The sequence below is a fragment of the Nyctibius grandis genome, chromosome 5 (genome assembly GCF_013368605.1).
Source record: "Nyctibius grandis isolate bNycGra1 chromosome 5, bNycGra1.pri, whole genome shotgun sequence".
Lineage (NCBI taxonomy): Eukaryota > Metazoa > Chordata > Aves > Nyctibiiformes > Nyctibiidae > Nyctibius > Nyctibius grandis.
In genome coordinates this window covers 84,853,869-84,870,505 of record NC_090662.1, presented here as the reverse complement: position 1 = coordinate 84,870,505, position 16,637 = coordinate 84,853,869, and the positions used below count along the sequence as shown (strand labels likewise).

Genomic DNA, 16,637 nt, shown 5'->3' with positions numbered 1-16,637 from the left:
GCAGGTTCACCTAAAGCAGGTTGCACAGGGTCATGTCCAGGCGGGTTTTGAATATCTCCAGAGAAGGAGACTCCACAACCTCCCTGGGCAGCCTGTTCCAGTGCTGTCACCCTCAAAGTAAAGAAGTTTTTCCTCTTTGCATCCACATTGCTCACTGCTCCCTTTAACATGCTTTTTATAAACAATTTAAAAAATCCTTCCATCTGCACAAAGAAAATAATGGCAATCCTTTTAGCGGAACTGGTCTGTAATGCTACAGAACTGTGGGATACAGCTATAGAATGGGACTGCTCCCAACTGTTTCTGTTTCCTCCAGTATCTCTAGCAGTGGGAAAGCTCTCTTAAACCAGAGCCACATACATAAACATACTTAGGATCAGAAATGGGGATAGACAAACCTGTCCGAGAACAAGAGAGAGAAACAAACATACCATCTAAAGATTTTTCAGACAAGTGCATTAGTGACAAGTTTTTCTAACTCATTTATGTGACAGGTTGATACATAAGAGTGGTTTTCTTCCACTGGACATACCTTATTATCGCTCTTGTAACACTGACGTTTAGGATAATTAGTCGTGCTGGGTGTAGCTACACTCATTTGGGGTTATTTCTGGAAGCAGGAAATAGTATTTTAAGAGAATAGTAATAGAAAATATAATTAAAAAAAAAAAACCTTCCCACATGGGTTCTGGAAAAGTTAGTTAACTAATGTCTGTTCAAGGTTTAAAAGTATTAAGAACTTGAAATCACCAAGTATTATATAATCTCTCTGACCTCAAAAGGCTGAGTTTATACAATTCATATTGATTTGAAATGAACTAAGGTCAGAACACGTTGGATCACTCTACGCGAAATAGCATAGAACTGGAAAGAAACATATATTGAATAGGACAAAGTTCAAACAAAAATAAATTAATGGAGCCAGAAGTAGGTGAAGTGCTAACCCTTACCCCTTGTGCTGAAGTTAGCAAAGATAATGACAATATGTTACTGTTTATCCTTCTCCCCTCTCCTTTACTCTCCTGGCAAGAGCCACCAAACAGCCAAAACCAGCAGAGATCTCAAGGCCTAACCAAAATGGAAATTCTCTCCGAGAACATCCTGCCAAATAATTCTCAATACGTTCTGCTCAATTTACAAGATTATCCTGCTATAGAAATACTGGGCTGGCTCTGACAGCTCGAAACCAGAGGTATGAATCTTTCTTTTCACAAACACAGGCACAAAGCACACTGCACTGTGAAGCCAGCTTTTTGAAAACATGCAACGCAGGCAAGCAAAGTAGTTTATTTAAGAGGGTATAACCACACACATAAAACACTCAAGATTTTCCTCCAAGACCAGATCAAGATGAATATTTTGAGTAACTGACTGTGTGTGTAATTAATTTGGGCGTTAAATTTGTCCACCTTCATCAGGTATAATCCATCCGTGTCTCATGTGAACTTAGAAGTGTATGATTTACAGTATACAAATTCATCATAAACCACCCCATAACCTTTCGCTACTCAAAAGACTAAAGAAAACTGTTTATTTCAAATTTCAGGTAATCAGCTATTTTTTCCTAATAGCTTACTATAAACTATTACATAGTTTACTTTTTTTCAGTTTCACAAAATTATGATAAAACAGCCCACGTTATCTAAGATCTTTTCTGGAATACACTAGGCAATTTAAAGTAAAAAACAAGTGCTCACATGACCAAAAGAGATTATTCCAAAATCAGCCCACTATAACCAAAATGACCACTGAAATCTAGTCTGAGTGAACTACACACCTGTAAAGGAAGGCAATCATGATGCCAGGATATGCACTGAAACAACAGCCATTGGCAAACTTTTGAAGCTTGCCTGCGACCTGGCATTTCCCCTTTAAAGTAACTGTTAGAGTTATCCTCACTATCTCTGCCCCTCTGTGATGCCTAAATGCTTCATATGATTGAGGATCTTCTGTAAATTCAAGAGGAGTAATTAAGACCTCCCTCATGCTACTCTAGTTTATAGTTAGGCTTTTCCCTGCCGTGTGGACAATACAAATCTGAAACCTTCAGGCAGCAGATCGTGCATCTCCCATATCCTCAAGCAGGCTTTATCTTGTAAATAGTCTCTAGAGCTCTTTTAGTCTTCATATTCTTCCTATATGCCCAATGTAAGATTACACCACGTTGTTCTAAGGAAGAACTTGTCAAAGTGAAAGCACTTAGATATCACCATTTCTTTCTGCACATTACCAACACTCACACAAAAGTGTTTCTGCATTTATTGTTGATATATGCAGAAATTTTGGGTAGAGACCCAGTGTATATGCGGCACATTCAGCAAGCAGCTGAAACATTAGAAGAGTTCTTGATTCAAACAGTAAGCTACAGACAGTACTGCCAACTCTTATTTCTACTATAATTGCACTTGCTCATATTTTTGCTTTCTCTAACAGAGAAGGAATGGGAATCAAGTTCATCACAGTTGGCTTGTTTAAAGCTATCTATTCACTGTTCTTGAAATCAGAGTCAGCGAGTTATTGACGATGAAGTAAATAAAAACTTGGCCTATTGTATATGACATTATCAAACCTGAATTGTTGATCCAATCTGGACTTCTGAAGCTTTACCACATAGTCTATACAACTAAAATAATTCATCTACCTATACCAAAGTCTGTAGTTCTGTCCAAAATATGGCTCTCCTGTTATTAAAGTCCATGGGATTTATCCAGTGCAGAACTCTAAAACCTCACTGAAAGAAACCACTTAAATGGTAAGTTAGAGCTGATTAGTACAGTGAACTAGTCACCTGTTAATCTTGCTACTGGAGATAGGTGTGAAATGAAATTCAGTTTAAAGTTTTGCTTTGTAAAAGGAAGTAGACACAAAGTTAACCAACAGAGGGCAATATATCAGGTGATATTATATTGGCAGTGTCTATTTAGCAAAGAAACAAAATAAAATGAGATAAGCCATTATTATTTACCTCAGTAATAACTGCCTGTGTACCACAGGCATTTTTTTATTTTTTAGCATAACACAAGGCAGAACTTGACTCACTGATAAATACTAGGACTGAAAACTGCTGCATATTTTTAGTGTCAGTTCTACAAATTTTTACAGAGACTGAGTTCTTTAAATCAAGACATGGTAAAAATTGTATTTTTCATAAATACAAACATATGCATACACCAGCTTTAAATTAACCTGCTAAAAATAGTCTGAATACATATTTTATATAAACCCACAAACAACAACTACATTTTGGGGTTGGGTTTTTTTTGGGGTTTTTTTGTTTGTTTGTTTTGGGGGTTTTTTGTTCTTTTTTTTTGTGTTTTTTTTTGTTTTGTTTTGTTTTTGTTTGTTTGGGTTTTTTTGTTTGTTTGTTTTTTTACAGCAGTTACTTTTCCATACAACAAACAAAGATTTTTTTTTCTTTTACTCATTAGTGGTTGTAATAAAGCCTTCATATAAAGAAACCGAGTTTCTGCAAAGGAAAGATCTCGAAGTTAATGAGAAATTTAACTCCAAATTTGGCAAAGCATTTGGGTATGTTAATTTAAGCACTTCAATAAAACCCAATATAAACAGATTCAAAGATAAGAGGCATAATTCCAAATGCCATTTAATTATTTATGAGCTTGAATTTGAACACACACTTAGGTGCTTTTCTTAACTAATATTAACTGGTTTTACAGTAACTGAGCTGTCTTTTAAAAATATAGAGATAAGCTTGGTAGTTATTTTACAACTATTTGGTACTTATGGCATATGCTGACTTCTCCAGCATATGCTAAAACTCTTCCTTACTAGGGACAAATCCTGTAAAAAGCAAGCACACAACTACAATATCATATTGACATTTGATAGAGGAAATGTAAACAAAATGACCAAAACTGACATAATTTTTTTTTTGTAAGTCTGATTTACAAATCATCAAGTCAGGCAAAATCACTGATCCCTGAAAATATTCATATTATGAAATAAAGACACATCATTCCTGTAGGACAGGCGTAATGATTAAGAGTAGATTTACAGGACACTACCTTTTGTGGCATTCCTTCCATTGCACTGAAATGGCTTTTAAAATAATCATGAATATGATCATGATTATCAGCATACAATCATGAATATCAGCACTTAATCAACATGGGACCTTAAACTAGAGGGAAATATCTTCTTAACTCTACTGCAATGTAAAAGTGGAAAGCTAAGCTATCCCTTGGGACACAGACTTACTGACAGAGGAAGAGGAGAAGAAGGAAAGTAGGATTGACCAACTGTGTTACTTTTTTTTCTCTAGCTCCTTATTTCCTCTCCTGCTGTTCTCATTTCCCTCCCGCTTCCTCTCCTGCTGAACTCACTTCTTCCATTTGCTTTCTTGCAGAGTTCACTTTTTCTAACAACAGGAATATGTGTTCTGCAAACTCCCGGACAGCTCCACAGCCACCACGGCTTTTACAAATGTAGCCAGCCGCCTTCTGAGCAACTGCGCAAGCATCAGCGGGCACACCACTCAGGCCAGCTTTCTTCAGGCATTCCACATCAGACTCTTCATTTCCTATTGGGAAAGACGACAGACAAGGCAAAATATCACAGATGTGAAAAACTGAGCAAAGTCAATATTTTCCTGTGTACATATTAATCTGTTTTTTAAAATTTGTATTCTTGCCACAATTTTCATCTCAGCATCTCAACAGCACTTTGCACATGTGAGTCAGTTCTCAGAAAATCTTAGTAATACATGGAAATGCTGATCACACTTTACACAATCTTCAGGCAAGAGAACGGTACTTTTAAGAGTAGTAAAATTATTTGAGCAACTGAATGAGCATTTGCAGGACTATACACTTAAGCTGTCACTGAAATATAGTTTTGTACAGAATCATACGGCTTTCAGTTTTAATTATATTTCTTGTTTCCATTTCAGAATATAATGTATACAATATCCATCTGAAATGAACTAGAATCAGTTCAAAATAGCGAGCTGTAACTGGATGCTTGTGTAATAACAAAAGCTTTCCAAAATCTCATTATAAAAACGGCTAAGACTTACCTTACCAAATCAGACACTGACCCATCAATGCCTTTAATATTTAGATTGTACCCTAACAAGCCTTAAAATACACACCTGCTTTTGGTGATTGTGTGCTGTAATTTGCACATTAATCCCAGTTTGTATTTGTGTACACTATATGAAATTTTACTATCAAAAAAAAATGAACTGACCTAAGTAAGCGACTTCTTTCCAGCTCAAACCCATGTCTTTTTGCCAGTCTTCCAGGACTTCTAATTTATTTGTTGCACTAACTTTTGCTATACATCCCAGCTGCATGGCTGAGAGTGTTTTTGAACAATCTCTTTCAGAGATGAGTCGAACCTATTGAAGTAAAGTCAAGTTAGAGTAAATTCTACATACAAAGAAATAAGACAATGTAAGTTGATTTATTTAAAAAAAAATAGTAGAAGTTTTGCTCATAGAAACTCTCTCAGATATCAGAAAAGCACTGAATAACTGGTTTCTTCATTCAAGACTCAGAGAAGAAGTGATTAGCATCCAAACCCACATTACAGTCTTGAAGTTGCTTTGGGAAAGTGAAACACCATCCTGTAGGCTTCTCTGAGGTTCCAAAAAAGAAATTTACATTTGCCTTTTTAAATGCAACATGCACCAAATAAAATGCTGGATATCACAGTACAGTGGCATGCTGACTATCTAGTGCGATATCATCTAATTCAGCCACAGTAGGGAATAAGAGAATTCCCAGGGAAGATTTCTGTAATATTTGTAGAACATTATGAAGTATTTCCATGACTCCTCTACCTAACAACATCATTTTATCTACAATAAGACTTCAGAGCATCAACAGAACACTAAACAGACTGAACGGCTCAGCACATTAATCTCTGGAAGTTCCTTCCAAATTTGAAATTTCAGAAACAATGTACAAGGTATGCTAAAACCAGAAGATTATTGCAGCAGGATTTTAAGAAAATCTCAGATACAACCCCTCCAAGTTTTCTGTCCAAGCTGTGGACAAACTTATCTTCCCTAGTTGTTTTTAAATACTAACAAATACTTGGCACTGATTTTAAGTACAGAATGAACAAGCAACATATATCAGAAATACAAAAACTGCAGCACAAAGACCAGGAGGTTTGTAATGAAAGATTCTAAGTCACAGTAAGTACGGAAGTGGGCTCCCACAGGCAATAAAACAATGATTACAAGCTTCCTCCCCCTTTTGCCTCACAGAAAATGAAGTTGAGGGAGTTTGAAAAACCATCTACTCCATTGCACTGCCTCAAGGTAGCAACAGATGCATCAAAGTATGTCATGAATGTCTCATCTAACCTGTTATAAAAAAATCCTACAATAGAGACTCCAAAAGTCTATCTGGAGAAGTCTACCTGGGGTATAGCTACCTTCGTCTTATCCATGCCTATCTCTATCTGCAACAGAATCAAGTTAAGGCTCTTTGAAGGCAAGCTACATCTGTTCTTAGTTCTTACCCCCAAAAAATTATTCTAGCTATACCAAAGGCAGCAGCACTGACAGAAAATAGCCAGGAGGCTAATTTTACATAAATGCAAACAAATATTCAGATCAGCAGAATTTAGAAGCAGTAATAATAATCAATAATAATAATAATGAAAGTAGCCATGTTACAATCTGTGTTGTTTCAGTTTTTCATTTACACTGAATTCTTACAACTTCAAAGCACACAAGTTATGGTTAAAACAACTATGCAGCCAGACGTGTTTGGGGTTTGTTTTCCCATCTTTGCAACAATCATGGGTGATCTAGGATGAACCATCTAATTTGTCTGGGTATTTCTTCCTTTTCTATAGTCAAGAGTCAATAACATATCACTGTTTGGTAAAGCTCACTTCTAATTAATGAGTGTCTAGACTACACAGAACAATATGACTGGTGCTAGCAAGACATCTTAAAATTTTCTTCCCACATTTTTCCAGGACAAAAAGAAAGATACTATAGCTACTGTGAATGAGATTGAGAACTTTCTCAAAACACTTCTTTTATTTTCCTCTAAGGGATCCGAGAACAACATTTGTCCCAATCCTGAACCAACGTATTACGCTGCTTGATCACAAGTACTCTGAAGAAACCTCAACTTATATGCTGCAGGGTTTTAGAATCTTTTAATGTTCAGGTTACATCAGACACACACTTCAGAACAACACTTACCTCAATTCCTCTTTTCTTTAATAGATCGATACCAACAATATCTCTATAATCATAGGAGACCATTTCCTTCCGATCTTCTGTCACATAAATGCGACCATTTGTCAGGCATCCATCAATACTGCAAACCAACAGCTTCACCTCCTTTAATGGCTCTTTGCCAAAATATCCAAAGCTAGAAAAAGAAGTTATCTTTTTAGGATGGAAGTGTTTGCACACTGCAAAACCAAATAGTTCAAATGCAACTGTGATCTTCAGACAGAAGAATGGGCTTTGAAATTCTTTTTTTCTAATGCCTTTTCTCATCATCGTCACTCTCCAACTATATTCTCCCTCTTCAAAGAAAAATACCAGAACGATCCAAAAGACAGCTCAGTTATGCTGTCCATTGAAAAGTTCGGATGAGATTTACTTCCTTAGCATAAGAGGTTATGTTCTGTAGCATTTATTTGGGGCAAAATCAAAATGGAGTAAAGGATGAAAAAAGGCACAGAAAACATATTCCATTCTCACCCATTATTTCCTTAGAGATGCAGAGTAGCTGCAAAGAAAAGGCAGCTGGCAAGATGTAATCAGCTCACGCCTTCTATATGAACACTCAGTCATGTGCATCAGTAAATGTGGTCCAGCCCATGGAAGCCTAGGACAACTCAGCTGGAAAAGCCAGAGCTTATGCTAACACGTTGCTATGGTATAGTGGGGCTTACACTTTTCCCCAAGTGGAACTTAAAAAAAAAGGCAACAAACCACACATAGCAAAGGTAATTCAGATGATTTCAACAGATACAGGAAAAAAACTATGAGTGAAAATAAAGTTGTCCAATTATTTTTGATCTTGATTACCTACATTACATACATTACGAATTCACATGACCATACCTTGAAACAATGAGCGATATCAAAGAAATAAAGGAATAAAAAGTGCTTTTACCTCAATACTCTCTGCTCTGCAATAGGCCAATCAATGTCTATATCAATATCCACACTGTGCTCTGCACGCATTTCATAGTAAGCCATTTTACCACCCTAAATAAAATTGAACCCAGTAAAATTTTCTGCTTGGGTTAATACAAATACAAAACTGTACAATTTAGTACCATGTAATGAAAGCCTAGTATCCAGCTACACAGTGGTTACAATAGTTTATATATAAGTGAACCATGAATAATGATTGTTTTTGCCAGTGACACAGAAACAAACATTTGAAACATCTTCCTATAGACAATGGTTAATAAATATTTTTATTTTATAACCAGAGAAAGTGTGCAAGAAAGATGTTATGAATTATAGTCATTATGTCACACTGATTTCACTAGGTCTTTTAATACAGTAAACTAGTAATACCTTTAGCATTTACTTAAGTAAGAGTATGCTTATTTTTTGTTTGCTATCTACACAAAGACTAAATTTCAGCTGGAAAAAATATCCACCACACCCCAATGTAATTAAAAAAACTAAAAGCCCTGATCCTCAGAGAGTCAGAAGCCCAACCTTCACAAAATGTAGAATTCAACACAATTGTAGTATCCAGATCAATGCTTACAAGTCCACACAGCACTAGCTGGCACTACATGGGTCTGTGCAAATTAGAGAGACCTAAAGCTAGTATCTCTGCATTAGTGAGGTATCTGGAAAAGAGAGAAATAAGAACCTGGTATTCTTGACGTACCTAGTAAGGTATTCCCCATTAGAAATATGGAAATATCTACACTGGGCTTTTTTTCAGTTCTGCTGACAAATACTGGAAATGATCTGTAAGACGGATAACTTGTCTTGCATGAGAAAACTGACACTATACTTGTAGACAAAAAAATTGAAATCTGAAGTAAATACATTTGTTCTGCATTACTACACTGGGATGCAAACATCAGGAAAGGGAAAAAGACTGTTTAAGTTACAGTACAAAATTGGCATAAGACTAAACTAGCCAAGAATACAAGTTTATAGATTGTATCTATGACACTGCATGAAGGTCAATTTCACATCCCTAGTAACATTAAAATGCATTATAAGATACGCACTTACAACCTGGTGAACTGATGTAAAACTCAGTACTGCATTGGCTTATAACTATATACTGCTTATTATTTTTTGCATAAATTTGTTTGCTGTGGAGGATGGTGTTACTGGAACTGCCCTAGCTACAGCCAACCCTATTAAGTTACAAATAATAAGCAAACTGTCCTGATGTCAAAGTGCTGTTACTTCATACTGACTACATCAGAAAAAGAAATACATTACTGAATTCAGAACCCTCTGTAACAAGAGTAAAAGAAGTATTATTCTAAAGATCATGAAAAACAGAAGCACTAACCTGCAAGTAGCCTTTCTCAATCAAATGTCTCTTGGCAAAATAAAACGAGCCATTTTCATACAGCTCCCCAGGCCAATCTTGCCTCCGGTACCGTTTTGCTGGATTCAGGTTTTGGGGCTCTGTCATTTTGTTTTCTGTTAACAGAGAAAAATGACAAAATAAGTTTTCCAGAATCCCTGTTCAGAGTCACTTAACTTTCTTTAAATAGCTTTCTGTTGAAAAATTAAGGACACAATTCAGTCACCAACTTCTTTTGCTACTGCCTCTCATTGCTTAGCTTTATAAAGAACCACTGAGTTGCTTGCTCTTTCTTGGAATTGTGGATAACAAACCAGAGGACTGTCCTGCATTTCTAGCAGAAGAAAAGGAATTTTTTCATTCCAACTTAAAAAAAAACAACAAAAAAAACCCCCAAAAAAACAAGAAAAAAAACCTGAGAGGTCAGGTTACTCCTCCAGCTCCAAAAGTGGTTACTAAGGGAGTAGAGGGGACATTCTTCTAGACTGTCCTTGCCAATGTGAAAGAAATACTATACTCTTTCCGTACTCTACCTCCTAGGACATGATAGGAAGGGTTTTAACTCGCAGTGAGGGTAAACTCAAAAAAAAAAAAAACCAAAAAAAAAACCAAAACATTTAGCTACCTACACCTAAAACCAGGAATGACCTGAATGAACTCCAAGAGCTGAGAGGACCAACCTGCAATCTGGAAGGTGAAAAGAAACTATGAGAAGAAACCGAGCCTGTGAAAACATCTTGTGCCAAAATACTTCCTATTTAAGGATACGCATTATATTAACTTTTCGTAAGTGGTTTAATCAGTGTCCACAAGTAAACTAACAAGTGTCTTTGAACAAATGTGATCACACATGATCCCATAGTTATCAATGACAGTAGTGCATGCAGCAGAAACTGAACCAGGGACCAGATACTTCTGTCCTTATGCCACCCAAATTCACACGCACAAAGCAGCTAAAATTCACCAGGTCTCATGATCTAGTAATGATGAAAAGGTTAGAGGGCATTCTCAAACTCCCAAGACATCCTGAGGCTTTAATATATATATACAACTTGTATTTCATAAACACACTAGAGCTTTGTGATCAATGAACTAAACATTTCCAGTCAGAGGGAGACAGGGTGCATCATTATCAAACCTTAATGTAGAAGGAACAACAGAAATACATAGGAAAAGATATAAAATTCTTTCAAAATAATCAGTACTTTAAAGCCATCTGAAAAAAAAAAAAAAGTAAAAAAAAAAAAAGTACAATACTAACTGTATAATGCTCCTGTGAAACACTGTCACCAGAAACACCACACTCCTGAAAGGCCATTTACTTTCACCCTTAAGCTGCTAACGTGTGCACGTGTTCCTTGTTCTCCCTGCATATACTCCTTGCAACTGAATGATTCTTTATCTCTCACCACATTACAAGACTTTAGATGTCATTTTATACTAAAGAATTATTTGCTTTTTTAGGTAGGCCTTGAGGCTTTTTTACTTCAATAACCTACCTATAGAGACTAGGTGGCACACAATCACTTCAGAAAGCCACACGGTACATCCAAATGAGATTCAGTCCTTCACAGGTCTTGATTCTAGAATCTCAAAATGTGAAGAGGACTTTCACTTTGTTGCCTAAAGCGCAATGAACAGAACCCTAAATTGCCATCCGCGATTTTGATACTCCTCTTATACTTCACGAACAAACTGTGTCACGTTATTTCTCCTCTTATGAAGAACAATGAGAATGTTCAAGTTATGTTTATTTAAACAAAGGCCTAACTTTTATTCCAACTTATCTCTAATACCAAATTTCATTTATTTCACATGCTTTTTTACAGCATGATGCTCTGTAAACTCATACAAAATGCTTCAAATGAATTTTTTTTCTATATCTCAGCAGAATAACTGTAATGTCTGAGTAACACATTCATTTTTTAAAAATAAAAATAACAATGTGGCAGTATCTGCACTAACCATTTTGAGAAAAAGAAGCAAACATTTCTGCTTTAATCACAGAAACAAAACCAACACAGATAACGTGCGGAATAGTTCTTTGAACAAGGACAAAAGGCACTTCTAAAGCTACAACAAGGTACAATCTTTACTTGTAAGTAAAGAGTTCAGTCTTTAGTCATCTTGGCAACTGTAGCTGAAAGGCATATTTTCTCAGGGAAAAATAGTCATATTCTTCTGTATGAGCTAATTAACATGAGTTCAGCCCTCGTGACTCAAAGGCAGTTTGCAATTTGACATAAGTTGGCGGCCAGATTAGCAGGCTGAAACAAACCCCAAGTCTCCAGGCGAAGAAGTTGCCACCCCGTTTTCACTAAGACTTTACCTCACCTTATTTGTCATTTGCTAGCAACTGCATAGTAAGAACAAACACTTTCCTAGTTAAGACAGGACCTCAGGGTCATGCCTACTACATAGACGTGAATACCCGCCAAGCAGAAGTTAACATGTAAAGTTTTTGGGAGCTATGTTTTAAGCCTAGATAAGTTAATAACATTTTAATTTTCAATATCTTATCACTTCTACAAAACAACTACAAAAAGGCTGAGCAATGACCAGTAATATCAAAACAGCACTACTTAAAAGGAATTTCTAAGCCATCCCACACCTCTCTAAGAACTCAGCCCCTGCCTCTGATATCACTTCCTAATGTAAATACCATGAGTAAAAAAATAAACCACTTGAAGAAAAAATTCAGTATAACTATAACCAGAAACAGCTAAATATTACCTCCTTTTTTTACCTCGCTCCATCTAAATTGATGCCTTCTCACAACAGAGAATACAGAATCAAACCCCTCCTTCTGGATCAGATCTGCCACTTTTATAAGATCACTGGGATGTAAACAGGGAGATGTTGCTTGAATATTTCCTACAATATCAACCTCTAAAGAAAAACAAAAATATTTATGAAACAATGTATATTTTAATACACACAACTGCAAAGTGTAGTATGAGTGGATGCCACAAAAAAGGAGAATCTCTCTAGCTTTTATTTACTTCTTATTTTTCTAAACAATAAGTGGCTTTACTTATATTTCTAAATAGTAAGTGCATCATCCGTCTGGGGCTACAACATAAAAGCTCAACATATTTCATTACTGATTTACCATGATGATGATTAAGAAACTCTCTGATAGCTTCTAGAGAAGTTGAGGAGTCTTGAGATACTTCAGGGCTTCTGCGATGAACTTGAGCGCCAAACTGCTTTGCAACCTTCTCAATTTCATCATGGTCTGTAGAAACCCACACACTGTTGGCAGACAGTGACGGAAATGAATATAAAGAATCAACCCTAGCATTGTTGACTTGCCTGCCATAATCTAACCTGAACACCACCCTGGATCATGTATGTACTACACCTTGCAATGAAAGGAGTTAGTCCTTATATTTGCATTAGTAAAACTATCCCTGTCAGTCCAACAAGCAACTTTTAACAATAGGGATAAAATACACACATTCACTAGATTGTAAAATCTCAAGCCTGGGTTGCATTTTAATTTAATACTGTAGGGTACCTGATCTACCACACATGTAGGAAGCTTAAGCAACATAAAATTCGTAAGTGTTATCAGAAAAATCCAGTCTCAGCATGCCACAATTTGTTAGGCATGCTAACAGATCACTGAATTGTGAATGGGTTGAACGAAGCATTCAAAATAATTTCAGAGTTCAGAAACAAGGCTGACAACAAGCAGAACTGCCACACAATTAGACGATTAGCTTATTCTCTAAGTGTTTTAAAATGTGTTAATTAGGCTCCATACAATCCCAGGAAAGAGCTGTTCAAGTTACAGTCACATATGTTTTGGCACAGAAAACCTTCAATACTGGTAAAGCAAGATTGTGATTGTTCAGGGATAATAAACATTTACAAAAGCACAGGCTAAGTCTCAGTGTTATGTGATGATAAACACTGGCTGAGTACTCTGAGGCCACTGCTGCCATCATTTTGACAAAAAAGCATGTGAGAGATAGAAACAAAAACTATGAAAAATAATCCTTCTTCTCTCAGCAACACTGCATTCTCGATGCACTGTCCACAGCAAATGGTGCTTTAGCTAAGTTTTTCCATCTAAAGACATCATGGGATCATCAGAATAAATATATGTACGATAGCAACAGCAACGTCAAGTCACACCCATGTGAACAAATGCAGAAGAGGTATTTTCCATAAACTGCTTCAGGATGGTTAGCTTAAATATACACTCCCCATTCAACAAACAGAGTTTTGTTGTGCAACACGTATCCTGTCAGCACAGCTGCCTCAAAGGGGACTAGAAAACCTAGCGCGCTTACATCTAATGCACCTGTTATGCCTCAAGGTTAGGCTACCTAACCCTAATTGGCTTCCTGTTGAGCAAATTCAGATGCCAAATAGAAAATGAGGAAGTCGCTCAAACCACCATCTCCACCACAGGTCATTAAGCAATATGGATTCACATGCATTAAATAATTATGAGTAATCTAGGTCAGAAACATTTTTGACTGCTTCTTTATTAAAAATAAAACCAAGTCAGCGACGCTTCCTCTACTTTTCAGATACAGTAAAAAAGATTTTCCAGAACAGATAATGGTACAGCAACTATGTGATCCAGAAGGCTTGTGTTTACTTCCAGCTCTCAGTCTAGCTGGGCTACTTTTCTTCTTGACTCCACAAAGTCCCTGCTCTGACCATAATGCAGTAGGTTTGCATTGGGAACCTGCACGGAGGTATGCTACATACCAAGTGCACCCTAACCATGCACTGGTTTTAATTAAGTTTATCAGTATATGTGTAGAAAATTCTCAGCCTTGTTCTGGCAGAATAAAGAAATCCGTAATGCCCATATTCTTAACACTAACAACATACTTGGTTCTGTCTAGTTTTAATTATTGTTACCAGAGTTTTGTGCACTTTGCCACAAACTGAGCTTCTGTTTCGTGTCACATGGGCACACATGATTATTTCTTTCCACTTAACATATACGAGACTGTCTCTGATCTGCTGTGTCCAGCCGTGGGCTCCCCGATACAAGAAGGAAAAACTGAAGCAAGCCCAGCAGAGAGCCTGGACGATGCCTGGGAGCACATGCATGCCAGGAGAGACTGAACGAGCAGTCTTGATTCAGTCTTACAAAGAGAAGGCAAGGGGGTGACTTTATTGCTGTTTTCAAGTACCTGGTGGACAGTAGAGAGAAAACAGAGAAACTTTTCCTGGATGAGCACAGTAAGAGGACACAGGCACATACCGCAAGAACAGAAGTACCAATTAGATATCGCAAAACAATTTTTCACTATGAGGGCTGTCAATCCCTGGGACTGCTGACTGGAAAGGCTGTGGGTTCTCCATCCTTGGAGACACCCAAGCTCAGCTGCATGTGGTCCCAAGCTACCCTAACCAGCACAGCTTTGTGCAGTGGGTGGGACCAGATGACCATCAACCAAACTTATCCTGTGATTCAATAATTCACAGGAGATTACCTACAGTCTGGCAGTTTCATTTAATGCAGCCATCTCAATAAAGTAAAAATGCCAACGTGCACTGGCAAACATTGTCAACTAGCGGCTCTCAACCACGAACCATAGAATCATAGAATGGTTTGGGTTGGAAGGGGCCTTAAAGATCATCTAGTTGTGGCAGGGACACCTTCCACTAGACCAGGTTGCTCAAAGCCTCATCCAGCCTGGCCTTGAACACTGCCAGGGAGGGGGCATCCACAGCTTCTCTGGGCAACCTGTTCCAGTGTCTCACCACCCTCACAGTAAAGAATTTCTTCCTAATATCTAATCTAAATCTATCCTCTTTCAGTTTAAAACCATTACTCCTCGTCCTATCACAACATGCCCTTGTAAAAAGCCCCTCTCCAGCTTTCCTGTAGGCCCCCCTCATGTACTGTAAGGCTGCTATAAGGTCTCCCCGCAGAACCACAACAATTTCAATTTCAAATTACTGTTTTGTAAAAGACTTTTTGTTTCCTTCATTCCTTCGCACCTCACCCTCACCAGGAAGGTGACAGCTGGCGGGGTGCAGCCTGTCCTGCCTGATCCTTAATCTGGTGCCAAGTTAAAGGGCACCCCCTTGTCTTCAGCGAGGATCCCCTGCTACACACCCGAAGGAGCAGTTTCAGTGAGGCTAAAGACGGCCTGGCCCCCGCCCCCGCTGCCCCACGGGGTCGCGCAGCCCGGGCCCGGGGCAGCGGGGGGGTGCCGGGTGGGCGGGAAGGGAGACGGGGAAAGAAGGCGCATGCGCACCTGTGGAAGACGCCGGCGTCGCTGGCGGCGCGCAGCACCCAGCCGATGAGCGGCACCCCCGCCAGCAGCTTGATGTTCTTCAGCGGGATCCCCTTGCTGCCGCCGCGGGCCAGCACCAGCGCGGCCAGGTGGGCGCTCGGCCGCCGCTCGCCCGTCTCCATGCTCCGCTCTTCTCCTTAACTCCCCCCGCCCCCGCCCCTCGCTGCCACGCAACCTTCCCCGCACCCGACGTGTACGCTGGGAAGTGTAGTCCCCCCCCTCCGGGGCGGGGCGGCGAGGCTACCGCGCCTGCGTGCGGGAAGGGGGCGGGCGAGCGGGGCGGGAGGTGGCTGAGGGAGGCGGGGTGGTGGCACGGTGGAGGGCGGGGGTAGAGGGGGGTAGCACCCACTACACCTCGTTTTGAGGGGTCGGGGTCGGGCGTCCTTGCTCCTGCCTGTGAGGAGAGGGCCCCTTTTTGGCACGGGGTACCCGGCAAAGCCCTGTCTTGGGGTGGAGCGCTCCATCTCTCCTCAGGTAACGCTTTCGAGGCGGGGATGAGGGTCCCTAGCGCCCTGCGATACGAATGTGGCCGGGGTGTCTCCGTTTAATACTTGATGCGCGTCAAAAAAAGCTAGTCAAAGGTGCGGCTGCCTTAGCTGTCGGCACCTACGGCGTGGCTTTAAGGTGATTAGCCCTGGTCGCTGGAAAGCCCTCGCAGCTGGGAGCTGAGCACGTCCTGCAGTGTGTGTCTGCAGAGCTGCACAAGCACCAGGCGACCGGTTTCAGTAGCTGTTTGACATCCACCAGCATAAATCCTCAAGATGTCAGTTTTCCCCTGCGTCATGCCCGGGATGCCGGCAGAGGGCAGAGCGGTCACACCGGAGCCTCTTCACGTGGGAAGGGA

At 39.2% G+C, this 16,637-nt stretch overlaps 1 protein-coding gene across 2 annotated transcripts; it reads right to left on the bottom strand.

The window, feature by feature from the left end:
- Positions 1 to 2,311: 2,311 nt before the first annotated feature.
- Positions 2,312 to 15,935, bottom strand: CMAS (cytidine monophosphate N-acetylneuraminic acid synthetase). Of its 2 annotated transcripts, XM_068401131.1 has the most exons (8): positions 15,755 to 15,935; positions 12,631 to 12,773; positions 12,252 to 12,407; positions 9,501 to 9,634; positions 8,118 to 8,212; positions 7,190 to 7,361; positions 5,209 to 5,359; positions 2,312 to 4,540 (listed from the first exon to the last, which is right to left on the bottom strand). In XM_068401131.1, the coding sequence occupies exons 1-8, from the start codon at positions 15,913 to 15,915 to the stop codon at positions 4,308 to 4,310; spliced, it is 1,245 nt and encodes a 414-aa protein (XP_068257232.1). In that variant the 5' UTR covers positions 15,916 to 15,935; the 3' UTR covers positions 2,312 to 4,307. The 2 variants fall into 2 exon arrangements, with proteins under 2 accessions (XP_068257232.1, XP_068257233.1); XM_068401132.1 differs by lacking the exon at positions 12,252 to 12,407.
- Between the last annotated feature and the right edge of the window lie 702 nt (positions 15,936 to 16,637).